The 27,287-nt window shown below is 42.1% G+C and overlaps 1 protein-coding gene across 18 annotated transcripts in view; it reads right to left on the minus strand.

Annotated features, from left to right (window-relative positions):
* The window catches only part of PPFIBP1 (PPFIA binding protein 1), a 78,576-nt gene that overhangs the window by 9,500 nt on the left and 41,789 nt on the right, over positions 1–27,287 (minus strand). For 2 of the 18 annotated variants that reach the window (XM_039379951.1, XM_039379950.1), the window contains 18 exons: positions 21,847–21,933; positions 20,893–21,006; positions 20,194–20,325; positions 17,373–17,465; positions 16,798–16,890; positions 14,963–15,077; positions 13,708–13,740; positions 12,366–12,427; positions 11,615–11,699; positions 10,212–10,348; positions 9,162–9,292; positions 8,407–8,460; positions 7,428–7,488; positions 6,531–6,560; positions 4,656–4,830; positions 2,973–3,005; positions 419–560; positions 42–170 (listed from right to left, as the gene is read on the minus strand). In XM_039379951.1, the coding sequence (XP_039235885.1) occupies positions 42–170; positions 419–560; positions 2,973–3,005; positions 4,656–4,830; positions 6,531–6,560; positions 7,428–7,488; positions 8,407–8,460; positions 9,162–9,292; positions 10,212–10,348; positions 11,615–11,699; positions 12,366–12,427; positions 13,708–13,740; positions 14,963–15,077; positions 16,798–16,890; positions 17,373–17,465; positions 20,194–20,325; positions 20,893–21,006; positions 21,847–21,933 (1,706 nt within the window). Of the gene's footprint in view, positions 1–41; positions 171–418; positions 561–2,972; positions 3,006–4,655; positions 4,831–6,530; positions 6,561–7,427; positions 7,489–8,406; positions 8,461–9,161; positions 9,293–10,211; positions 10,349–11,614; positions 11,700–12,365; positions 12,428–13,707; positions 13,741–14,962; positions 15,078–16,797; positions 16,891–17,372; positions 17,466–20,193; positions 20,326–20,892; positions 21,007–21,846; positions 21,934–26,998; positions 27,269–27,287 lie in introns of those variants that run through there. The other 16 variants (XM_039379962.1, XM_039379953.1, XM_039379952.1 and 13 more) reach the window with 16 other exon arrangements.

Consider the following 27,287-nt stretch of genomic DNA (forward strand, 5'->3'; position numbering starts at 1 on the left):
GGGAAATCAAGCCCCAGCACACTTGGCACCACTTGTCTTACTTGTGGGACTGCCCCAGGTCTCGAGACCAGCCCAGCCGTGGCCCCGCCGTCGCTCTCGTCCCTCCTCGTTTGAACTCAGTCTCGGACATGTCATCGGGGTTGAAGGTGGTAGACTGACTTCTCCTAAGCCTGGTTTAAAGGAGGTAAGCATGTTCACATTTGGCTAAGGACAAGGCAACTGCAATCAATGTAGGCAAGATCTCCTACAGGGCTTGTAGCTCTTCTTCCACCTGCCCTTGACCTGCTGTTACTTCTCTAAAATGCTACACAGGCTCCTGCTCTTGGGACAGTAAATCATGGAGCCACATGTTGAAGGGAAGATGTGTTCCCAGCAAACCCCAGCTCTGGAGAATGGTCATCTCTCGTCTTTTACTTACTTTCCAAATAACTTTTTGATCCCCCTGGCCTTTTTCCTGGAATCTGGAGAAGGTGGAGTCATCTGTAGACCATCTGCTTCCTTTGGGTGTGGGGGCAAGCCAGCCAGATCCAAGTGATCTGCAGATCCCTTCTCCGTCTCAGCTGTTAGAAAACAACATCTCTGTCAAGACCCACTTGTGCAGGACTGTACAGACACACTCCTGAACTTGGGAATGACTCCTGCTAAAATTATTGAGAGCCACCATATTAAGAAAATGGGGCAAAGAGGGATGGGAAAATTTAGGAGAAACAACATGTATCCTCCTTCGTGGGCCTGGCTGGTAACGTTCCAAGGCAATGCTCTGCACCAGGTGGGCAAAAAATACCTCCTTAATCAATCAGTCAATTAAATCCCAAGTTTACTCTTCCTCAGGGAGTGCTCCTACAGTCCTTTCACAGACAGAGCCAAGGCACATGGATGCCCAGAAACAATTCAGTGCCATGGCAGGGAACCAAACCAGGATTCTCCACACCACAGAAAACCAAATAATTTCCCTGCAGACATCTTTCCCAATAACCTGCAGTATTCCATTCCCATGGCAAAGAAATTCCAGCAATAAAACTCCTGCTCTGGGGGAAAGGCCCTTTTCCCCTCACTTCTGCAAACTGTGGAATATTTTGTTCCTCTGCAGAGGAACAACAGGGAGTTTAGGCTCTGTCTGAACCAGATCTTCTGAGTGATGCACAAAGCACCTCTGATTAGAGACCCCACACATTATCACCCACTATAAAACCATTAAATCTTTGATCTGTAGCTGCTTTCTACAACAACAAACCTGAGGGCTCCTGTCCCCAAAGGGAAAGTCGTCACAAAAGCTAAACTAACAGAGAAAAAAACAATTTTAAGAGCATTTAAAAAGAAAACTAAAAGAACTGCAGTATCTACTAGGCTACACAAGCAGAGGTGTGCCAGCAAGTGCCAGACAGCTGAATAAAACTACCATGAGGAGTTTATGGCAGTGACTTGCTGGGGAACAGTGACAGCACGAGTTTGTTCAGATGAAGCAGCTGTGGCAAGGCAGTCTGCAGCAGGCTGACAGTCAGGCCTGTAATCACTTCTACCATCTTTTAACATGGCTGTGTAATTAAATGACCATCAGTGGTTTTTGAAATGGACTCTCAGACTTCCAGAAGGGAAGCAGACAATGAATCAAGGTAGAGCACGACCAGCAAAAACATTTAGGCTCTGCCAGTGGGTCCTTCTGCTGGGCAAAGTTTAGATGATTCAGCCAGAATACATTTGAACATGTCCCATTTTCCACCAATGCTTCAGATGTCAAACCTTGCAGTGAAGCAACAAGGTCAAATAAAAGATTCTTTCCAGGCACTTCAGTTTGACCACTATGGAACACAAGGATCCTGCCAGTGGGAGACAGCACTAACATGGAATCAGGCTGTGGCATTCGTGGTTTTTGCTTTACTTGTGTAAGATGAAGTGCTAGTTTAGGAAAAAAACACATTTAAACAGCATTCTAGAGAGAGAATACCAGGACAAGGTCGGGTGCATTAGTAGCAGAGATTTGCGGGTATTGCAATGTTTGCTCCTCATTCCTGGCTCCCTCTGGTGCACTGACACTATATCTTGGAACAGCTGACACATAAGGGGTCACACGTGGGAAACTGAAGGGCTCAGATCACTTGGTCCCTTTGTCAGTGAGGGACACCCTGCGTGGCTGCACCACCACCCCAACCAACACAGCTCTGCTGGCTAAGGCAGGGCCCTGCAGGGCTCACCACCCAGAACCACTCAGGGAAGGTTCACATTACAAGACTGGTTTTTACTCATTCTGTGAATGGCTCCTTCACCATCTGACCCAATTATTTCTCGCTTTTTATTATATAATAAATATAACTACACCTTAGAAAAGGAACTACTCACCCTTCCCCCTGGAATTCCCCTAAACGAATGCCTGGGAAATATCACAGAATGATAGAATATGCTGAGTTGGAAGGGATCATTAAGTCCAACTCCTGGCCTTGCAAAGATCAGCCCCAACAATCCCACCCTGTGCCTGAGAGCGTCGTCCAAACACTCCTTGAGCTCTGTCAGCCTTGGTCTGTTTAGTGCCCAGTCACCCCCTGGGGGAAGAACCTTTTCCTGATATCCAACCTGAACCTCCCCTGACACAGCTTCAGGCCATTCCCACATTCCCTACTTCCTCATTCTTTAAACTCTTCCAGTGGATCCAGGACAGATGGGAGCACCAAGGTGCCTCTGGCATTTAAACACCACCGATTCTCAGCTGCTCCCTGGGTCTGTGGGTAACTTTGGGCTCAAAGTCACGGCAAATTAACCCGCAATCTCTCTCATTAGTAGCAGCCACTGAGAAATGGCACAGCTGACTTTTAGCAGAGGGCAGATGTTACGCAAAAACTCCTTTTAGTGATGGGAAGAGGTCTGGGTGCAGAGCTCTTGTGTGTAGTTGGTGTTTGAGGAGTGTGTGGCCATAACCAGCCATTAGCAGCAGCCACAGCCCAGGGCTGGTAGAGGCAAGACATGCAGGATTACTGTACCTAAGGTAGGTGCACTTGCACTTCGACTGCGATCTTCAGAGATCCAAACAAGGCACACACAACAGGAGGGAACACGCAGAGGGACAAGGGAAAACACAGTTCAGAACAAGTCAACAAAATACGAGACAAAGGGAGGGAGGTACATGAGACACAGGCGCCACATGAATGCCGAATTCACTGCTAATTCACCAATCCACTGCTAATCCCCTTGCACAGAAAGGAAATGGAGCAGAGCTCCGTGCAGTCACTTCGGTGCAGTGAGGTCACCTGCTTCAGGACACACTCAGGGCTGAGTGTGACTCCTGTCCAGTGGCAAATATCTGGACAGCAGCTGATGGAAGCACTGAGACCTGGATAACATAAATAACTTACGCAAATTCACAGGGCCCTGATTTACATGACCCATCTTCCAATCCTTTACGACAGCCGCAAGCGCTCCACTTTGTTAGACACATTGATTCCAGGATGAAACAGGTGATCTCACTCAAGTACACATTAAATAAACCAAAGCAAAGAGTCTAACCCTCAGAACAGACTGGGAGCTAGCAAGTTCCCAGGCTGTGTGTGTCACAGGAAAATACGGGCAATGTATGATCAATGTGTGGGTATGTTACTTGCTTTGAACAAAAGTCTAAAATTGTCTTGGGATAAGTAAGAACAGGAGACACTTCTGCTCAACAAAGCAGAAGCTATCCCCCTTCAGGTTTCTGAAAGAGAGAGCTAAATCCCTAAATTTGGTGCAAGAGAGAAACTAAAACTTTAGGTGACTGGCAGTAGATTGAATGCCAAGACTCATGGATGCTTTCATCACAACAGTGGAAGGACTGCTACATCATGGCTGGGCTTTGCGAACGAAGATTTGGAAAGGGCTCTACCCACGTTTGTTACAAGCGCGTTGGTGGCTAAAAAGGCCAATACAAGATAGACAAGTCCGGTTGCAAAAGGCACAGCAGAAAGACTCCTTAAGAGATATATTCTGCAAGGCACGATTCTTTCTGCATTGTCTTTTCTCCTCAAGAGTGATCCTGCGTGCATTCTCAAAAGCATCAGCAGTGTTAAAGGAAGGACTGCTACAGCAGAGCAGTAAATGTAAGGAGGATTTCAGGTGATGGCAACAACAACTTCTGCATTAAGCAGAATATTTTATTTCTTTGTCATATGCAAATGTCACCAAATAACAACACCAAAACAACTCTCCTCCATAATAGCTCAAAAATCTACCTAAGCTTGAATGACTTGCCAATCCTGTTCCTGTTGTCACCATCCCTTTTGCAAAGCTGTTTAAATACAAAAAAAATAAAGGCGAAGACTAAGTGTTGCTGCTCCATTTCTGCACATATGAAATATCTTATGAAAGATAAACTGAGGATGGAGCTGGGGGAGAAAAAAGCCCATAAATCCCCTGTGTGAACTACTGGCAGACAGCCAGTATTTCAAAACAGCAGCAACCCCCTGCAAGGTCCCAGGGGAAACATCACAGCAGAAGTTGAACCAGATCAAACACTTCATCACATCAGTGCTTTTTTTTCTTGTTGTTTGATACTTCCTAAACATCCTACTGAGAAAAATGCCACAAAGTCACAGTGAGACTAAGGCTGGCCTTCCTGCTTTTTAAGAAAGCTACAGGTGTTGTTAAGGCCCTTCAAAATGCACAGGGTCTGCATGCAGATGCATGGTACCTACCCAGATTGGGGGCACTTGCAGTCCTCTTGTTGTTCTTTATCTTGAAAAAGCCTCGGCCGAAGGAGGATCTGGCCTTGCGGGTACCAAAACTGTCCTCGTCTGCTGTGCCACCATGAGAGGGAGACTTCGGGGGCAGGGTTGCAAAACTATGACCTTCCACAGGAGGTTTAACCTGTTTAAGTTAGGGAAATAAAGATTTAATATAAGGGAATTGCAAAAGGCCTTTTGAGAGGGACTGCACAGTGACCGCTGACAGAAAACCTGGGAAGTCCCTCTCATGTGTTACTACAAGAAAAAAATGTAAAATCCGCAAAGAAAAACATAAACGAGATCTTCATTTGAATACGTCGTCCTGGTTTCAGCTGGGATAGAGCTCATTTTTTCCTAGTAGCTGTGTTTTGGATTCAAGATGAAAACAGTGTTGGTAACACATGGATGTTTTGGTTGTTGCTGAGCAGGGGTTACCCTGAGTCAAGGAATTTTCAGTTTTCCAGGCTCTGCCAGTGAGGAAATGCACAAGAAACTGTGAGGGAGTGTGGCCAAAGGGATATCCATGGCCAAGCTGGCCAAAGGGACATTCCATGCCATGGAACACCATGCCCAGTATATAAATTGGGGGAGTTACTTGGAAGGGGAGCCCATCGTAGCTCAGGAGATGAACAACAGCATTGTGCATCATTTGTCTCTCTCTCTCTTTCTCTCCCTTTTATTACTGTTATTATTATATTACTTTACTTTGTTTCAATTATTAAACTGTTCTTATCTCAACCCATGAATTTTCCTTTTTTTCTCCTGATTCTCCTCCCCATCCCACCAGGGCAGAGAGGGCAGGGAGAGGGAAGTGAGGAGCAGCTGCCTGGTACTTTGTTTTCAGTTGGGAGTTTAACCATGACACATGTTCAGGACCCAGGATTACTATCACTACCTGCTAAGAGTAACCTGTCTTCTTTAAGATGTTCCTCACTTTCTGCAAGCTTGGCTCAAAGGTATAGAAAAGGTAAAATACAGTCCTGGAAGGCTTTGAACTTTTCCAGCTCTCCAGGATTTCTGCCTCCCCCTTTGGGAGCTGCAGGGGCAGTGGGAAGCAGAGAGGCTTGTGGTATATCAGTTCTCTGCCAAGTATTGGAGCTCTTTCCATCACTGCTCTGCAACTGCTGAATTAATGGATGAATTGATGATGTCTCCTGCCAAAACTGAGAGGAAATTATGTATCAAGCATGAAGAATAAATGCCAGGAGAGACAGCAGACACTCCAGTTAACCAATTTAAAGCAGTAGTTTAACTTTGCTGGCTGTTTCAGTTGCTTTAAAAAAGAAGAAGGAAGAAAACCCATTCACAATCCAAATACAATCCTTTGGCTTTTGCTGAATCAATGCAGCATTCACCCCACAAGTGGTATCTGAGGTCTGTCATCCTTGCTCAGGTCTTCCTATAGGTAACAAATGCAGGCTGTGGCCATAAGGGGTAACTGTTCTGCAATGACAGTCTTTTCAGGAACATAGTTTCCTACTCACAGAAACAATTGGGAAATCCAAAGGGTTTTAAAGATACACTAATCAAAGGTAATTACAGAGTCAGTAAAATACTTAATGGTTAGCTTTGCTAATTATCTAGTGGTAGAATATGTGGGGGAAACATTAGCTTGGAGGGCAACCTTAAGCTCAAACAGACTGGAAGATAATCCATGTGTGAGGAGGCAAGGGTGAGACATTAAGCACTGACACTGAGGTGATGATGACACTCAGAGACTCCACACTATCTTTTCTGCAGCATATTCCCCCTCTGGAACCGTGTGTGGTCATTTCACATCACGGAGTCTTTCACCACCCACTCACTGCCCCTGTTCCTCCATGTAAAGACACACACACTCGTTACCTCTGTTGGCTTCTGGGCAGGGTCTCTGTCCTGTTTGGGAAAGATTAAGACAGACATTTAAAATGTCATGGTTTACAGCCAGCATTCAATTCATTATGAGTTAAATTCTGAAATGAAATACCCTTCCCTGCACATTTTTTCCCCCAAAATAAATCTCTTCGGAGCTGTATTTCACACAGATTAATCCTTGCTTTCTTTGAGGTCAGTGAGCTGACATGGAAGTTGCTTTGGTTTACTTTGTGAAGGATTAGCTGTGCACATAATTAGGGATATGCAGAATGTTAAGTCTGAGAGGACCCAAAGAGGAATCAGACAGGGTAGAAACATCCACATCCTCTACTCCTTGGCTGTCCAAGCAAAGAACCAAAAACCTCCAACCCATAAACTCCAGCTCTCATCATAAAATCCTGGTTACATTTGCATTCCTGTCAACACCCCTCCTATGCTGTCAGACACAGGAGGTGTCAGGGAATTCAGGAGTTTCTCTCTCTAGGAGTCCAGGTTGTCACAAAAGAACACATGAATCACCCTGATTTGATGGCATTGCTGGAGGTTTGCTGCTTTTGGTCACTTAGAGAAACCTAAACTGAAGCTATCGCTAGACATATAATGGCTCAATATTTTTGTTCCTGACCACCTAAAACATAGTCAGCCCAGACTGGATTTTATAATGCATTAATTACATGGTCTTCAAAAATTATTCAAGTAGGAAGGGGTAGTGGGACTTATTTTCTTCTGGAAGATGTCACATGTATGTGACCATTGCTAACGCATGACGAGCTCTGCTCTGACTCAGGATTTCCCAGAAGGCGGCAACAGAGCATCCATGGGGTCACTGCCACAACAGAGATGTCACTCCTATTCCTAAGGGGATGGGAGGGAGGAGGTCAAACCTACCACTTCGGATGGATCTTTCCTCAAACTGCTCAGACTGCTGGACTTCTGCAGCGAGGAAGTTCTGGGACAACGACATAAAAACAAAGCTAAGTTATTGAAATTAAATTTGCTAAGATTGAGACAACGGAACCAGCTTTAAAGAAAGCACTGTAAACATGCTGAGATACACTAAAACCAATGATGCTTTGAAATAAGACAATCAATGCAGTAATCAAAGACCACAAAATTTCATTACACCATAATTACTGCTGCTGATGCTTCAGTGACACAATGCCCACCTTTGGATTTTGTTGGTTTCTTATTTAACATCATATTTTCAGAAGCACAAGCAGAAGTTACACAGGCAAAGGAATTGATACAAACAAAAGCTATGAAAAACAGTATTTTTAGCAACTGCCTTTTGACTAATTTAATCCTTATAGAAGCCAAGTATGAGTGTTTTAGTATTTTAACTTCGGTTCTATTTTCCATTTAGGACCAGATATCCCACAATTTCTGGTGGCATTTACAGTCTAGAACACTCAAGTCTGGTTGAAAAGAAAATTACCATTAAAGTTTTTCTCATAACCACATATAAATTCGGAGAAACACTGAATTTTATAAAGTTACCTATATTTACACCAACATAAGGGGAGCAGAATTGGGCTTTTATTTTCTCATTCTAATCCACTCATCACCCTTCCCCCACTATCAAAAGAAAAAAGCAAATCAAATGTGTGTGTACTGTGGAAAACTATAAATTTCAGAGTATACTGACAGTCTACCACTAATGTAACAGAAAGTAACTGTGCACAGACAAAGCACTGGAAAGTAATGATCAGGAAAGCTCAGGACATGAGCAGAAACCCGCCATCACTAAATCCCATCTTTGCTGGACGTGTTTACATGTGTGTGTAAAATATGGGGGGTGTTGGGGTTTTCAAGTTGACAATCATATATAAATATATGTCTCCTAAACAGTTTTGATTATGGTACTTACACTGGACTATCACACAGATGAGTTTCTGGGGAGGAACCTGCTGATCTTCCTTCACTGTAAAAACAAAGAAGATACAGAAAAAATATTTTGCTGGACAGAAATCCCATCATTTCAGACTGCTTTAACTGTGCTTTCACTTCAGCTCTTATGATACTAACACATGGCAAATATTCCCCTCAGGGTGGCAAGTCTTGTGAAAGATAAAGGACAAAGGTGAGCTCAAGATAAAGATAAGCTGCATGAGGCACAGCAGAAACCAAGCCAAACTGGTCTTCTGGACAGGATGCTTTCCTTGACTGGAATGGAAAAATCCCACATCAACTTGGGCTTGCACTGATTTTTCACACTAAGATTGATGATTGTTTAAAGTCAATAAGATTTTCCTGCCTCTGGGTTCTTAGTATTTGATACTCCTTTATATAAAGCCAGGGATTTGGAGCCAGTTGAAAAACACAAGCACAGCCCTTGTGTAGGTGTGAGTCTGGGGTGCTTTTCCATCTCCTCTCAGGGCAAGGAGGATGCAGGATTAGAAATGCTAGTGGAAGGTGAAGGCCACTCCTTGCTTACCGAGAAGGATTTAACCATTGCACTTCATGAACATTAGCTTAGTTTGCTACAGCTACTCAGATGAATGCCAGCCTTGTTTAACTGACTTAATGTCTTGACAATTCAGTCACTTACAGATTATTAACCTCATTAAACATCCCAGAATATTGGATTTACAATTGAAAAATGCATAGAAACCATAATAATACCTCATTTCACTTGCAGGATCTGGCCTAGGCTGTGTTTTCACTCTCTCTGCATCAGCTTCTGAGCTCTTGGATGTTGATGAAAAAGAAGGGATTGAAATCTGTAAAATGCTGGTGTGGATCTGTAAGGAGTTCTGAAAAGGATGAAGAATATGTGTTACACTCTTCTGAGTTGAAATGAAGGAGTCATATATGAAAAAAGAGTAACAGATAAACTGTGAAAAGGAGGGTCTGAAATAAGGTTTCGAAAGGTTTTTTTGTATTGTAATACAGTGATTTACTATTTGAAAGATGGCGTTGAAGATAAAACACGAATCATTGCACAGATAAGCTACAGCACAGACAAAAATCTCCCAAGTCTCCCAAGGTTGCCTCCTAAATCTGTCTCTACCACAGACACCATGAAGGGTAGTTCACTTTTCAGGTTTACACTTGTCCTCAGCCACTCAGAGAATACCAAAAAACTGCTAAACATTCAATTTAATTTAATTTTCTTCATAGTGTATTCATGTAAGTCAAGACCCTGCTCTGACTCAGACTTCTAAGAGAAGAGATCTATAGTTTTATTACTGGAAAATCTGTTTGCAAAAATCAGATATTGGACCACAACATACTTATCATGGATGCAATAATGTAATAAATATGACAGGATATATTAAATAAGTCCTGCTTATTTACTTGTTTCCTTCAAGTTCCTGCCAAATATAGCTCCTAAAATAGCTGTGTTTGATATGAAAACTAATTTCTATATGTTTGATAGGAAAAGTAGTCTAGACCCATTCTCATGGCAAATACAGCTATGTGCTGTCTACCAATCCCATTTGATGATTAAGAAAAATAAATTTAATTCAAACTCCTCAGCAGCTTTCACAAGAAAACTACATTCTCCAAAAGGATATGAGACATTACTACAAACTGTGCAACCCAGAAAAGAAGTCTTTTCAGAAACTTGAGTTTTGGCATCTGTAGTATGAAATCAGCACAAACAAGGTTTTCCAGGACCAAGGGCATTAAATGAGGAAGGAAAAAAGACACCCCTTCATGAATATTCACATTAAACTCATCGTGGATTGGAGATGCTGTCACTGGGGTTGGGGATGGGCTTTTCTCTGGGTCAGTCAGACTTGGTGTGTCCAGTAAAACCGTGGAAACAGACCCTGAATTCAAGTCTTCACCGTCACTTTCCTTGCCTGAAGGGAGAGAACATGGAAAATTGCTGGCTTTATTTCTGGATACATGATGACCCTTGTGCCCATGCAAGGTGCAGTCATTTATGGGTCAAAAATGGAAGGATTTGATTGTTGGGTTTTCTTAGGACAGACCACAATAGAGGGAGGGAAGTCACTGCCAGTGTAGCTTCCCAATCCAACCACCACAACACAGACAAGTTGGAACAGAGGGAGGAACATAGACAAACAGCAAAAACTCCAGCAAATGCCCTCAGGGCATTTAGTGGGATTGCTTTCAACAAGCTGAATAAACTGGAGTAGTTATTTCCTCTCCATGTTCTGGAATTTCATACTAAATATTTCTTTTCCCTTATTCACTAGGAAAAGACCAGGAGGTCAAGTCTGCCTGCAACTTAAGCTGTCTCTGTGTTATCTCTAAGTTACCCATAGGAAAAATGCAGCCCACTGCTCAAGAGAGGGCTAGCAGCAGCCTACATGGTGTTTGCAGCCTGCCACAAACTCAGTGTGTCTCATTCCGTTCATGCTGAAGCCCATCCAGCATCCTCTGCTCCCAACGTTGCTCCTGAACTGCCCTGGTCCTGCCAAAGCCTTGGATTGGTTGTTAAAGACAACCAAGGCTTCCTAAAAAGTTAGCAGAAATCTCACACTCGTTGCCAAAGACCTGAAGCAAACACAAGCCGAAGTTTGTTCACAGCCAAAACCTCTCTTGCCCAGTTTTCACTGCCAGAAATCTCTGTTCATGCTCCGTGAAGTGACCCCAAAACACAGTTCCCAGAGACTCGAGGCCTGTTCTAATACCCTCCTGTGTTTGAAGGTGTGAAAAAACAGTACTTGTTCAAAAACTGCTACCCCTCCAACACTCAGCCCCACAAAAATACATACTTTGTTTCCTCACTCCTCAGCTTTTGACAATCCTTACTCTCTGAAAGGACCCCTGGAAGCTCCTGCATCCCTCTCCTAGGATGGAGAGGGAGATGGAGGATGGATCCACCTCCAACACCTGCACAGCCAACAAAAGCCACAAGCCCATGTCTGTCCTAAACAAACTCAGGCAAACTCAAACTTTTGACCAGCTCAACACTTATCACCTCAAGGGATCAGAAGCTGCTGGATCTGGAAACCTCCACCAGTCTTGGAACATATGGAATGGACCATGTTATGGTATAAATTACAGGTACCATTTCAGTTTCCCAGCTAAGCTCCCTACCACAATGCACCTGGAGTTTAAATGAGGGCAGAGTTTAATTTTTTTTGGTTGTACAATACCTTTTTTACCTTGAGCCAGTATCACCATGTCCTGAACTTTCTTGTACCTGTTCAGAGATTGCCGGAGTTCTTCGATCTTCCGATCCTAAAATAAAGGGAAGTTGTGACTGTGCTTCCTCCCCCAGAAATACAAATAACTACATTCTTCAATTTAACTGGTTGTGAGACTAAAAGAAGTGGGAAGTGTGAATGGGACAGGACTCAGAATGTCGGGAGGTTTTGTAGTATCAAAACCTGTATTTAGCAAAAACTACCACCTGATTATTGTCCCGGCCTTGAAAGCTCCCTTGTTAAGTCAAAGGTAGAGTATAATAAATTGGCCATGTACAAAGGATTTAGGGTTTTGGTGATCAAAAGAAAACATCCTATAAAATGCACATGCATATGAAAGCACAAAACCATCCCTTAAAACAATTCCTACTTCACAGAAAGCCCTTTTGAGAACACAACCTGCAATATGGCACTTTTATGGAGCTCTTTACATTTTCAGAATGCAGTATAAATTGTAGTCACACTGAATTCAATGACTCAACAGTGAAGGACTCTGTAAGGACCCTCTGTACATGCACAGAGCTCATAAATGCTCAGTTATAGTCCCTTAAAGGCACTGCTGTGCTTCTGACTACAAAAAATCATCAATTTTTAGAAGCTTGGTTTTTAATTGAATTGTGAAAGGCTCATACATGAAGGTTTTCTTAGAGATATAAATCAATCTGAAGAATGATTACTGAAAAAATAATGACTTTGCTACCTTCTCTTCATTTGCTGCCATTAGAGATTCTACCGCCTTCTTCATTTTCTGTACCTCTATATCTAAAAACACAACACAGTTCTCCAAGTCAATTTAAACCAGACACTGTGAGGAAATAAGAAAAACAAAAAAACCCCTAGAAGCAATTCAGTAATATCTGAAAGTAAACTTACAAATTAACAGACAAAGCATAAGCCATTTAAAATCTGGGTTAGATGGAAATATATAGAAGAAATCCCTTTTCTTCAAAACCTCTTCACTGACAATTTTATCAAAGAAATTATTAAATTCAGGAATTTAAGAGAATGGAAAACTCAAGAGTAAAACTACTACTTGACTTTTCACTATCTTCACCTTTCAAATAGCCAAATAATTACAAAACAAAAAGTTTGAAATAAAAAATACTCCATTTGGAGTGCAATAAAATGCATCCTCATTACAACAGTCAACAAACACCCCAAATGGCATCTCAAAAACCCACTATCCAAAGCAACTGGATTAATAGATATGATGAAGGAAGCACTGGGCAGTGATGCTTAATTACAGCCTTTATTCAGTATGGATGTAGAAATTAGGACAGCACAATGGAATGAAACAAGTCTTTGCTGTGATGAGCAGTCATGCTAGAATAAATATATATTCCGACTTGGACAAGGTCCTTAATACAGACAACAGCACTTCATCTATAATCCTTATTTACCAAGAAGTATAAATACATGGAAATATGTATGTTCTGGAGGTGTTCTGGACTAGAAATCCAAAGAGAATAGAAATAATCTCCACTTTCTCCTCAAAATCCACCTTGTGTAAATGAAGTGAACTTTAAATTTTGCTACAAACACAGGCAAATTTCTCACCAAACTCACAGGCAAGAAAGCCTTTTACACTATTTTAACTCCCCAAAAATTCTTGGAAAGCAAACAGATCAGGAAGAACATTTTCCTCCTTAATGAAATGCAAGAAGAAAACAAGCTGCCTGGATGGTTTTCCAGATGAAAGACATTTAGAAACTAAACCAGTAACTGAGCCAGTTCCAATGATTTTCCCTCAGTTCTGCTGGCTGAAAATCTGGTTTACTGGATTGCAGCTGCATTTCTCTGAGAAGCAACTGCTTTGTGGGTCTTCCTGAGACCAAATCTTTGCCTATCGGCTTTTCTTAGAAAATTTTGGTTTTTAAATGTGATATCTCCACTTTTATTCTCCAGTTTTACTCTAACTAAGGGTTATAGATGATGCAACCTAACCATGTTTGTTAAAGCAGTTTTGCAAACACATGCAGGAAGCTATTCTGGAAAGCACTTCTGGAATGCAAATGCTTGGGGAAAGACACCAGAAACCTTACTTTTATCTTTGAGCTTCTTTTTACAATTTTCATCTGTGCAGGAAAACCCATTGGATTTGAAATTAGTACGAAGGTTATGATATTAAATAACTTTTCAGAGAACACCGATAAATAAAAGAGTCAACTATTCCTCACTTCATTCAGCTAATGAGGCAGATAATCTATGCTTCTTAATATTGGTCCAAGGCAGAAAAAATATGTGTCATCATTGCAAAAGATCTTTTGCTGAGCTGTACTGAAAACTAAACTAAAGTTGAGGACCAGAGGGTAGTGGGAGTTCAAGCAGCTCCCCACGAAAAAAAAGCCCTATATAAGTAGTCACGAATGCAATAAAATCAGACCTTGTTCACATTTAAATGTCCTTAAATAAAAATGGAATCATGGCTCACTGTGGTCACTTTTAGTGATTTTAGCCAGTGGTTTTGAAAACAGATCATTTTATTAAATAAAATGTGACAATCTACACACAGCCTTTTCCTCCTCAGGTCAGGGGAGGAGACTAATCTCTTGTGGCTTTGTTTTCTATAAAACAGACTTTGAAAGCATGATCTTAAAATCAGCAATAATTACCAGCGAGATATATTCAGAATTTAAATTGCAGCAGGCTAAGAAAGTCTCTGGAAAATTTTTCTGAGGCTTTAACAAAAAAATTCTAGTTTCAAGTAACATAAATCCTGAATCTAAAATTAAATAAATACTAATTTAGTTTCTTCTTCGCAAGCAAATAAAATAATTACCTAGCAAGGAAAATTTTTGTGCTAATTCAAGCCTAATTAAGATTTGGACTTAACCAGTGCACAAATCTAGAATCAATCCTCAATTTCACCTACTTACAGGTAGGTCCACATCACACTTTGTTCTGTAGTTTGCTATTCCATAGATAAAAAAAAGTAGCACAAAGCCCATAAATACCCAGGCAGGAAAATTTCCTTTTCAATCTTTTTGGGGAACTTGTTGAAATTCTTTTAAATCTTTCTTGGCCAATATAAATTGCATCTTTTTAGGCCTCAAACAAGCCACATAAAGATCTAACTAGGGATCTCTTGACCAGTTTAAATTTGATAAAGAACTTGCTTTGACAGTAATTTCAGCAGCTGCATCGTCAACACCCACTAAATATATTACAAGAGGTAAACACAAAGCTTAAGAAAATTGAGGCTTTTATCAGTTATTTCCTGTACAACCATTCATGGAGACACGACCTCAGATGAGGTGACTGAGGAGGACATGGTGACAGAGCCTTCTTTTCTCTTACCTCTGTCCAGGATTTCAATTCCTTCTCCTTTGAGCTTGCAAACCAATTTTTCGTGCAGCCTTTTTACCTCGGCTTCCTTCTGCTCCAGTTTGTCTTTCAAAGCTGAGAGTTCATCCTGTAACAGACACAGAGTCACTCAGAGACAGCTTCCACACACACATGAGATGTTTCCAAAATTCCCTTCTAGGAAGCACATTGGGCAGATCCTCAGCCTATGGAAACGACCCAGGGTCCCCTGACATTTACACCCACCAAAATGACCCTGAACATCACAACAGACCTGTGGGGGCAAAACCAGTGGTCTGAAATTGTCAGTCTCATTGTAAAGAGATTTTACATCTAAATTTAAAGAAAAAATAGTAAAGATTTAAAAAAAAAAAAAAAAAAAAAAGTTTTCTTATTTATTTAACCTTGCAGAGACAGAAAAAGTGCAGATGATGAGGGCAAAGGTTAAAATCTCCAGAGATTTATTTTGGTATTTACAGGGCATTTTGCGTGTTCAAAGCCAAACAACCAGGCTGAGGACAGTTTCAGAAATAACCACTGCTTCTATGGAAGAAAAATCAACCACAACACCACCAAGCACATGGACACACACACTGGAAAGCAGTTCAGACACAAATGTGGTACCTCTGCCACAGTTTGGGTTTGTTGATCAAGCACTAGGGAAGGAAGCTCGGAGCTGAGATTCTTAGGAATGAGACAGATGGTGTTTTGGGGGAGCTGGGGTGTATTAGAAAAATACTGTCAAATTTTAACTTAGATCTAACCATCTGCACTAGCAAGTGAACTGGCACAGCCCCATGCATTTAACTTTTTAAAATTTGAGTCAAATCCTACCCAGTTTAGTAACATGTTTCTTTGATGTCCGAGGATATCTTGTGCAACAGCATCATCAAGACAGGGCCCTCAGTGCAAATGTACCCAACACTGAAAATTTAATTTGTTCAGTTTGTAAACAAAGCAAAACAAGGCAAGACTCAGCATTTTGGCATTAACAGCTTGTAACTGACGTTTTAAATCCTTAAAGGAATAAACCAAACTAGAAAATAGTGGCTTAGGTATTTTTCTGAGCTAACCCTCAAAAGATCTGTTGCAAACATACAGTGATGTCTGCAACCCAAACTATGGAATTTCCTGTAATTGGTTCATGTTTGCTCTAAAGCATCATTTAAAAAAAAAAAATAGATCAACCTTAAAATTGTCAAGAAATCAAAGTTTCTTCCACAACAGCGGTTGGGCAATAAATACATTTCTCCAGTGCTCCAGTGTGGCACTGATTTCGATGGGATTTCTGCCAGTGTAGGATCCATGCTCCTCCAAAATAAGACCATTTCTTGGTCACTTGAGAAGCTGCTGTTATACCCACAGACAACTAGAGCTGTCAATGTGTATTTCTCCCCCTGAATTAGAAACATGATATGCAAATTTACATGTGGGGCGGGGGGGAGTACAGAAGAATTGCTATTTTCCAGCTAGTTTTCATGAATAAATTTTCTATAAAAGGGTGATAAAAAGTTCTGCTTGAATAATGGATGCAAGCTACACACAAGGCAATCTTTCCTCAGAAGGGGCATGATTTTAACCCAACTCTAATTCCATTAGGTGTAACCTATGCAAAGTTCACAACACTAAAATCCTCTCCCATGCAAAATAAAAGCTGTTTACAAGGAATATCTGCATCAAGAGCTCTCTAACAAGGAAAGGCACACTGCATACCAACACATAGCAATTAATGAAGAACAGAGCATGACAGCACAATGCAGGACAGACTGTAAAAGGGTAGGACATGAAGGATTCAAAACAGGCCCAGTGTCCCCCAGAAACTACCACACCTTTAACATCTGGCTTTTTTGCTCCATCCGCTGCTTTTCATACTGCATCTGACCCACTTTGATTTTCATACTAGAAAGTTTGGCCATTAAAGACTGGTAACAGAGACAGAGGAGTGAGAGAAAACTAAAGGTAGAAAAGAGACAAGGCTAAATGGCAAAGAGAAGTTAGACACTCAGAGAAACAGGCTGCTAGAAATACTTAGGTGAATGTTTTCACTTCAGAAGTGGTTTATTTTTAGCACACTTAGAAGAAAATAAATGCTTAATTTTGGTCTCAGCTATGGCATAGACCTTGTGTACTGCAACTCATGTTTCTTGACACAAGTGAAACAAGGGGCTAAACAGGAAATAAATTTACTGATAACAGCAAGGTAAGTTATCCTTCATAAAAAACAGGCTGAAAACCACAGCATGACATATGGAAATAGCCCCTGCTGTTAAGTGAGAACCAAGAAACCCCAGGGCCTGAGAGGACTCAGGTTTTGCAGGGTGCAGGCAGGGATTAGGGAAAAGAGAATGAACTCCTAAAGCCTGACTTAGACCCACCTCTGCTTCTTCCCCTCAGCCTCACTTACTTTGGTTGTTTTCAGTTTTTTCTCATACTGGAGTCTTTCATTGTCCATTTCTCCCACTCTCAACCGCAGTTCATTTATTTCCTGGATCAAATCCTGAGCGAAGGGAAAAAGACCAGAAACAATGTGAAAATTCAGTAAAAGTCCTAGAACAAAAGCTACCCATTGGTAGGAAAGCAGCAACAATAAAAGCAGCAATAAAAGGCACTCTGTACACAAAATCACACCACCTAAGTCAAGCAACTCAGAGCTTCACAGATATCCAGGGACTCTATTTCTCAGTTTTCCGTTCTATTCCCAAATCTGATGGTCACCTTTGACACTATGACAATTGATTTTGGAGGGTTTTTCTCTCCTGCAGCATGACCCAATGTCAAAATATGCTGTGTGGCACTCACTGCTGAGTGAATTCAACCAGAATTCAAGAGTGTAAGATCCTGGAGCAGAAACTAAATTATTCTGATTAATTTCTTATGGACCTCATGGGTAATCAGATCCTTTACCACTGGTAACTGGTGACCAAAAAATACCATACAGTTTCTCCCAGGTGTTAAACAGAAGTTCAAGACAAGTCCTAACAGCATGCTTTGCCCCCAAAATGTTTTCAATTACTCCCTTGCAAGTGCACAAAAAAAAAAAAATCAATGATAACTTTGAGCTGTGGGGGTCAGAGGTTTTCCTTACTGGCACTGGGAACACAAACTACTCCTCTCAGAAACTCCTGTGCACAAAGGACACTGGAGTTGGTTAAATTATGAAGATCTCCCCGTGACTGAGCCAGTTTCACCCTCTGGCTGCTGCTTCAAAGGATGGTTATGGACTCCTCCCTAAATAAACTCCCTTGTAAGGTATTTTCTTACATAAACTCGGCCCAACTCAGACCACCCATGTTCCTTAAGGAAAATAATGCTGGTGTCTGCTGAGAAAGTGAAAAGACTGGAATGATTTAAAGAACAGAAGAATTACAAATCTCTATGAAGTATACAATTAGCTTTGGGAAAAAGCTGTGAACATCTAGACAGCAAATCCTAGAGCAGAAAGGCCCAGTGAAGCATCTGTTTAGAGAAAGAATGGAGAACATGAGTAACCAACCAAGCTGGAATGGGAAGGTGCAACAACAGACATAAGGAACAACTGGATAATACAGGGATTCAATTTGAATGGTAATTCTGTAGGAGCCAGTAGCTCCACAATAGGTGTCAGATGTCAATGATGGGGTTTTTTTCTTTTCCCTAAATAAAATCAGAAGCAACAATCATAGTTTTTCTTTCCCAGTTTGGGTAAGAATCTATTTCCATTTTGAACACTCCACGTAAATGCCACAATGTGTTTTATGGTCAAATATTTTAAATATTCATTTAAATACTCAGCTCATCTAAAATAGTTGATAATCTACTACTTTAAACAGGAATAAAATACTGTGTAATTCTGATAAAGCACTGTCTCCAAAATACCTCTTTGAGATTTTGTAAGGGCTGAGACAGTTACAACTAATCAGCCATTCATTTTCCCACTGAACCAAAGGAAATTAAGATATATTACCCCTTTCAGTGTTTAAGCCTAAGCTTTTTTACAGCTATAAAGTGTTGAAGCAAGGAAGAAACAATATAACAATTTCTATCACACTAAACTACGTCATTCTGGTTTTCAAAGGGAGGGAGGAACATTTTAGTAATAGTTCATTAGTTCTGGCATAAACACCCAGGAAATAAATCTATATAGCCCCTAATTAAAGATAATTTAAGTTATTTTTATCAAAGGCATTAAGTGTATTTCAAGGTATTTCAAAGAGAAAGGTCTTCATAGCCTTTTGCACACAGTTTATAGAGTTGCTCCCCACACTGGAACCACTTTTCTAGGAAACGGTAGCTCCACATCCATCTTCTTGGTATGTGAGTTGTGCTATTTAATTATGGAGAGACTGCAGTTCAGGGGGGAAACAAAGAAAGGGGGAGTACAGGAGAACTCTATGATTAACTAGATTTAATAAAAATAAGGATAGAAAGAGAGGAAGGAAATCAGACCTGTTACTGAACCAGAGGAAAAGGTGACAGCAGGCACATGGATCCATCCCACAGCTTGGAAAATGTGCTGTCACACAGCTGTCACCACACACAGAATCACTTACTTTCAAATCTGAGAGCAATTCAAGTAATTAGTTTTTAACCCGTGGGCTTCAGGTCCAAAGAAAGCAATTCAAAAGCAAGCCTAACTTTTTTTCTTATGCTCATAAATACAAGTGAGGAACGATGCTTCACTGGAAACTAAGGAGGTGGGAAACCACTGACTGGACTGAAGTGGAAATTTGCTCTCCTGTGATGACAATATGGCTTTTTTTCCTTCTAGAAATGAAGGACATCTGGAACATCCACAATATGAACACCTGACATTTCAGCTCATTTACAAAACCAGAAGTAGAAACTTCGTTCTGCTTTGCAGACAGATCCAAGGTTTTTCTGATATGGGTATGTCATCCTGGCAGCAAAGCTCAGCCTGATACTTGCAGTTTCCTGGAAAAACTGGGTTTGCCCACCTGTTTTGAAGCTTTCTGGCTTCAAAAATGAACAAGGTTCAGCTGCACAGACCTGCAGTGCATAGAGGGGAGCACTGCCAGGGATGGCAGCTCTGATGGTAGGAATCCCAAACTGGCTCTGGGAATCTTCCTTTGTAAAACCAGAATTTAACAAAGGGGCCCCTTCTTATTTTAAGAGATACATTTTTTTAACCTTAAAGATGAGTTCCCTTCTTGCCTGGTTCAGGTTCCCTTCAGGTAATGTGAAGACACACACAGCTTTCACAATTTATTCCATTGGGTTTTACTCACCTCTGTGTCTCTGAATCTGTCCTCATAGTCCAATCTATCCTTCTCTACAGATGTAAGCTTTAATTTCAGAGTGGAAATCTCTGCCATAAGATCCAGCTTCTGAGTTTCAAGGGTAGTTCTGCTTAAAAGCTCCTGATTCAAGATAAAGAGAACAGAATTATTCACCCAAGGGGAAGAAATCAGTGATTTATTTTGACAGCTAAAGGTCTCCTTCATGGGGAAAAAACATCACCCTCTTCCTTGCACTCTGTGAAGCCCTGGGACACAGCTATTATCCATCTGACAGACTCCAGGAACCTAGGATGCATCTGGGATCACGGGGGCACTATCATGGGCTGGCTGCCAGGACGAGAAAAAAGCCCGTCTGTCATCACAGTTGCTGTGGGCAGCAAGGAGCTGTGAAGGGAATCCACCCATCCTGCCACACGGTTTTGATCTAAAGGCTCTTTGAAGTTCAGTGGGGAAGGACTCAAAGAAGAGCAGAACTGGATTCTTACAGTGTAAAGCAGCCCTGACATTACTAAGCACAAAGACTTCTACTATATTTGAAAGCAAATATAGTAGAAAATTACCCCTTAGCTAAGAGATATCAAGGGCTGCAACACCTTGGAGTGCACTGCTCTCACCAAAGCAAAATGCAGGTTTTTTTAGGACAGAAGGAAGACAAGACAGCAAGACAGGCATGGAGCTGTGAAATACCTGTTGCAGCATCTCCTCTGTGGCATTCAGCTTCTCCCTGTGCTCCTCCAGGCAGAACTCCAGATCCCGAATCTTTTCTCCTTGGGCCTCCACCTGGTCTGTGAGCACACTTACCTGGACAGCAGGGAAAAAGGGATGCACGTTTAGCACCTTGTGTCTGTGTCAGCTGAAGAACTGCACATGCTGGCTGGGCCAAAGATGAAATGGGACCATGCAGGGAGGAGAAGAAGCAGCAGAGCTCTGCAGTGGACACAACACTCGGCAAAGGCAACAGGAGAGGAGAGAAAACTCCCCCTTCACACCACAGTTTCAGCCAAAGTTCTGGCAGATGCATTGCAATTCTGCATCTCCCCTCACGGCTTGTCCTGGAAGTTTCCATGAGGGGTGGCTGCTGCATTTTGCTACCAACAATTATGCCTTTGCTGTGACAATCCATTAGCTAAACCCATTAGTTCCTACCTTAACAACCAAATAGCCAAATCTCACTGCTTACAATTTATTCTCCTTCCCAGGGATCACACACTGTGTACCATAACAACCAGTTTCTCCTCTTGAGAGCAAAAAAAGCAAAGGAGGTTAAAACACACAGCCCAAGGCTGGGCAGGACCAAGAAAACACCTTTGAGACACCTTTCCTAAGGACAGGATATCTGTCTCCTGATGCAGCCATCATGGGAATGGTCATGGAAAGTGGGGATATTAAAGATATACATGAATGTAAGTAGGTGGCTGCTCTGCCGACATGCTCAGCTAACAAGATTCAAAGACAGATCGGATACCCAGACATAAAGGCCTTTGGATTTTTCCTGCAATCTAAATCCACACCCATCCTTAATCTGGGTTAACTGTCCAAGACATCACAACTTCAAATAAATTCTCAGAGGTTTTTATCACATGCTATCAAAAAGTCTCATGAAGGCAAGAGCACAAAAAAATAACTGGGGTGACAACTCACTTGCAGAACAAGAGATTCCTTATCATTTTCCAGACGAGCCAGCCTTTCTTGATAAACATCTCCATTCCCAGATATGTGTCCATTAGTCTGAAAAATACAGCAAATAGTGCACAGTCAGCAATTGTACCACAGTGTCATCCAATGCTATCAACACACTTAGAGAGTATTTTTAATCTGCGCAGTTTAAGAACAGATTTGTAGTATTCTCCAGCCCCCCAAGGGTTACATATCAAATATACTGTCAACAAAGGACACACCATTCAGGAAAGAATTGTTCAAGGGCTTCAAGATGAGAAACGAAGAACCTTCTGGTGACCCAGTTCTGCAAAATTCACTTACTGTGCATTCAGCATTTTGCTAACAAAATTTGGACTCAACCATATACAACGCTAAGCCAAACTTGCAAGGAGACAAATACCCTGAGACACTGAGCAAGTGAAAAAAAAAATGTACAATCTACAAGATGTGTGTTATGCTTCTTGCAAGTCATACATACAGTAAGAGACATCTTTTTACATCAGGCACATCTTACTGGGTACGGGTGAACATCTGCACTCTAAACACATCTCTGCAAAGCTGCCTGAGGCTAAAGAGAAACAAGAATACATGTTAATGCTATCAGAGAGTTCAGAGGAATCAGTAACTTTCTTCATAATAACTTCAATGCTCTTGAGCAGCGAGAAGGGTTTTATTCTATCCATATTCAAAGCTGTCTCAAAGCACTCTGTGATCCATGCCATGATCAGATCTTGGCTCAGGACAGAAATTCGTGTTGCCATCATTGCATAAATTGCTTAGAGGAGTCTGAGAAGCTGCTCTGACATCCAGCAGAGACACACCCCAATGTTGAGGGGCCTTGATTGCCTTCTGAATATGTGATGATCCTCATGCCCTGGTGAGCCTGCAGCACAACCCTGCCTGGAGAGGCCACCTCCACCCAGGAGCTCCAAGCCTCTGGGTCCTGCTTGGAATCTCCCCTTGGAGCAGCTCACCTCCCCTGATTGCCAAGGATGCCTCAGGAAACCTCCTGGCTGAAACTCCTTTTCTAGGGTACATGGCTGACCTTGGGTGGTGGGAGAAATTGCCTTGTTTAAAAAATTGAACAAATAAAGCTCCCACCAGCACCACTTAGAGATCAGACACAAAGCAAACAGGAGGAGGTAAAAGTGTCTGACCTCATCTTAATGCTCTGAAGAAATCAGGCTGTGTCCTAGCAGCTCTTAAATCAGTGAGCAGGAGCAAATGTGTCTCCCAAGCAATACCTTCTACATGGTGACCATATCTTCCCTGAAAACCCAAGCAACCTAAGAAAGGATGCTCTCTAGCAATTTGTACCAATACGTTGTATCATGATCTGAACTATGACCCTGTATCTCAATTATTTAGCCGCACATTACTAGGCCACATTACTAGCCACATTACTAGGCCACTTGACCACCCAGACACTGAGCATCAGGGCAAAATTCCTCTAAACATCAGAGCTGGCCATATTTTCCCCCTGACCTCTACCAGGAATTAGCTCATGCCACTGAAGATCAGTGAGATCTTCTGTTTTGTTACGCTTTAATTTAGATGAAAGAAGCCAAAGAGCTTCCGAAATAAACCTGTTAGCTGCTCATGTTTTAGATCTTGTCACTTGACTTGTATGTGAAATACAAAACTGAGGGGTTTGCCTACTTTTGCTACTCTCTAGGTCTTTTAAGTCCTCCAGTACATCTCAGGCCGTTACTCAAGACTCTGTAAGAACAGCACCTGCATTTTGTAACATACAACACATTAATCAACCCAGTGTGTGTGTCTGATGTAGGAGAGTGGTATTCATCCCTCTTTGCAGGCAGCAGAAGTGCAAAGACAGCCCTCCACCCCGGCTAACAAGAAAGTCCTTGCCAAAACATGGACTGAACTCCCTGCCTCCCAACCACCACATCAACACCCGAACCACTGATCCTCCTGATACCTCCAGTCAGCATAACCAGACACAAATCAGCTAAAACCAAAGGCTGCGTGAAGAAAATGTGGGGAGGGAGGTCTTGGTTTCACATTACGATGAAAATGTCTTTACAATGCTGTGAAAACCAACGAGGTGTTAAAGCATAATGTTAGTCATTGTGCTCAGCATCTTGCCAAGACACCTTTGTTGCTAAACTCCCTTCACATTTCTGACACAAAAATTTGCTTTGCTCAGCACGTCGCACTTGGCTTTAAAATAGGAGCGTTTGGAGAGGGACAGCTCAAGCCAGAGCTGTGCATTGACATCAGAAAGAGGGAGGAGGAAACCCCAAACAGCACAGGAGCAAAGGCTGTTCTCGCTCAAAGCCAAATAAAAGGGCTTAAATAATCATAGACTAGTTTAAGCTGGAAAATACCTCCAAGATCATCAAGTCCAACCATCAACTCAGGACCACGTTCACCACTAAACAATGTCCTCAAGAGCCATATTCACATGTGTTTTACATCCTCCCAGGGATGCTGACTTCACCACCTCCCCGGGCAGCCTGTTGCAATTTTCCCCTTTCAGGGAAGAAAATTTTTCATAATATCTGACCTAAACCTCCCCTGGTGCAACTTGAGGCCGTTTCCTCTCATCCTGTCAAATGCTGAGGGCAGTTCATCTTTTTTCTGGGAGAAACCTTGCAGAGATGTCTTAGTTTTGCAAGCTGTGTGTACTGGGGGCAAAGATCACTTTTGTGGCCATTGCCAGAAATATTTTCTAAAACCTGCATAAAAGCAGACCAAAACCAGAAAACCTTGTGTACAACCCAGGAGCAGTTGGCTTTTTGCCTGAACTGTTTTAACTTCTGAAAGATAGGACTGACTCTCCATTTTAGGTACAAGAAGGAAAGAAAGTCACCAACTTTGGTTTCAGTGGAGAAAAAGATGACACAAAAAGACCATGGCAGCTATTTCCAAGAGCAGCAGCCCCAGCACCTCTCAGGGTGGTGTGGAGACCAGAGACCTGCAGGCAATGGACAGATGCCTTCCTCAGACTGCTCTGCGCTGTCTGAGGTAAAAAGTTGATTCCTGGCATGATATTCTTCCCAGACAGATGAGAAAGGAAGAGGGGAAATGAAATATATGAAAAGAAGAATAGAGTAATGATGGCAATGAGTGGGACTGAAGAGAAATAGAGGGAAGATGCCCAAACACTGAATATGGGAAAGAAGTGCATGAGGAGATGAGGTGAATGGAGCCTTAACAGCAAGGAAGTGGACAAAGGAAAGTCTGAAAGATGCCAAGAGACCTGGTGTGTGCAAAATCTAGGTGAGCAACACTCAGTGTGTCCTTCAGAAGTGTCTCTCCACCTGGGAACCTGCATCCTCCCCCTGGGACTTAGCCTGGCAACTACCCACCCTGCAAAGCAATGGCTTCGCTTTGGGGGAGAAAAAAAGAATAAGAGAAGCAAAAAAGAAAAGTAAATATTTGATTCAACAGCATATTTGGGGCACTTGGTAGTTCTGGATCAAATTTGTATCATTTAAGTCAATACAGGATTAACATAGTTTATGAGCTGTGTAAGAAAAGCTTTCCATTTTCCAAAGAAGGCTTCTTTCATCAGCAACTTCAAATCTATCTTCAATTAAGCAGTTGGACTTTGCATGTGTTTTCCATTTAGGGATTAACAGTAAGACATTGTATGGAAAGAGAAAGCAGATTTACCAATACAGATTGTAATCCTAAAAACAAAAGAACAGTTGTCAAAATGCCACTGAGGCTTCACAGAAGTTTGAGGTTAAGTATTTACTTAAAATGCCTTATAAGATCAGATCCGGTGCACTTAGAAACTCTGCAAGATCAATCCATGGCTAATCTGTTAAACACGTGTGGAAGCTTTGTCTGTTATCATCTGAGTGTAAAAATCCACGCTGCTCTGGAGGGTATTATTCCTGGAGTAAGTAGATGCATTACCAAACTTTCATAGCTTGCCTGCCTTCGTTCTTTAATCCCTTTTCCCTGGAAGTGAGTAAGCATTCCAAACTGCATGGAAGTTTCTAATAGCAGCTGGTTTAAACCTCCCAATAAAAAAAAAAAAAAAAAAAAAAAAAAAAAAAAAAAAAAAAAAAAAAAAAAAATCCATTTCCTCTCCGTTGCTGAATTCTCCTTTCAAAAATAAAAGTCATTTTTAGCCTACTACAGCTGATACCCTCATTTCCCTTCATTTTCTCTCCTGCTTTGGAGGAGAGAAATAAGCAGCACAAATCACACTGCTCTTGCTGTATGTGCAGTTTGATTTGTATAGAAGGAGTTGCCACTCCACAGCATCATTTCCTTGTGCAGCAGATTGCACTGACTGCTTGGACCACCACAGGCAAGTCAACAGTTGGGCAAGTGAGCTGTCCCTGACACCTCTTCCCTGACCATCTGGAGTTAAATTAGAGCTCATCAACATGCTTACATTGTTCACATCATTATAATACACATTACCTATGCTTAGTTAAACAAAGCTGCTGCTGTTCTGCTTGTTCCCTCAGCCTTAGAGAGTCCCTTGCAAGGGGGTTCCTCCAGCCCAAGCTTCCTCAACATCACTTTGTGTGCCACAGGAAGAGCCTCCAGGTTTTCCAAGCAAAGTATTCAGATACAGAGCCGTGACAGCTTTACCCTCTGTAAGCATTGATTCTGTCCCACATTTATACTGGTTTGAGCACAATTCATCAGCGTTTAACCAGTTTGTGTGGGACCCCCACCACTGCCCTCCCAAACTGGCATCTCCTGCATTTCACGCTCCCTGCTCATCCCTCTGAATATTTGCACATGCTCTGGAAGCAGACAGGCAGATCTGCTGCTAAGCTTTTCCTAAGGTTTACACCTTAGTTCCTCCTTACAGAATGAGAAGGGGGGAAAAAACCCCCCACAAACCCTCTCAAACCCCCCACCCGCACATTATATTTTAAAGGCTTCACTACAATAAAAGTGAATTCTGAAAGAAAACCAGCTTAAGACAGCCCTTCACTCTGAGATATTTACCTGAAACATTTTGTAAATATGAATATTGAACAGGGAAGATGCACTCGTGTCACAATATTCCCTTTCCTCAACAGCAGCACAGTTGGTGCCTGATCCAAGAGGAGGATGAAATGCCCATTCCCTGCGTTGCCCAGCTATGGCTTGTCACTGGGAGAAATGCAGGAGCCAGAACAATCACGGAGCTCCTTACCTTATTTAGCCACACGCAGTGCCCGTGAATGTCCCAGCTGTACTCCATGCTGGTCATGACTATTTTCATGCATCCAAGGACGCCGGGGCCTGTGGGGATAAGCCGAAGCAGGGACCCGCAGCCCCAGCGCCGTCAGGGCTCCCCCGAGCCGAGGGAGAGGTGAAGCGATTCAGGTTCCCCCGCCTAACCCGGGATGGAGGCGAACAGCGGCAGAGTGGGAGATGTGGGAAGCGGAGCCCGTGAAGCAGCAGCGCTCCTCAGGCGGAGCGAGCAGCTCTGGGGAATTAAC

The sequence above is a fragment of the Pipra filicauda genome, unplaced genomic scaffold (genome assembly GCF_003945595.2).
Source record: "Pipra filicauda isolate LSUMZ 115617 unplaced genomic scaffold, ASM394559v2 scaffold181_size1560634_pilon, whole genome shotgun sequence".
NCBI lineage: Eukaryota > Metazoa > Chordata > Aves > Passeriformes > Pipridae > Pipra > Pipra filicauda.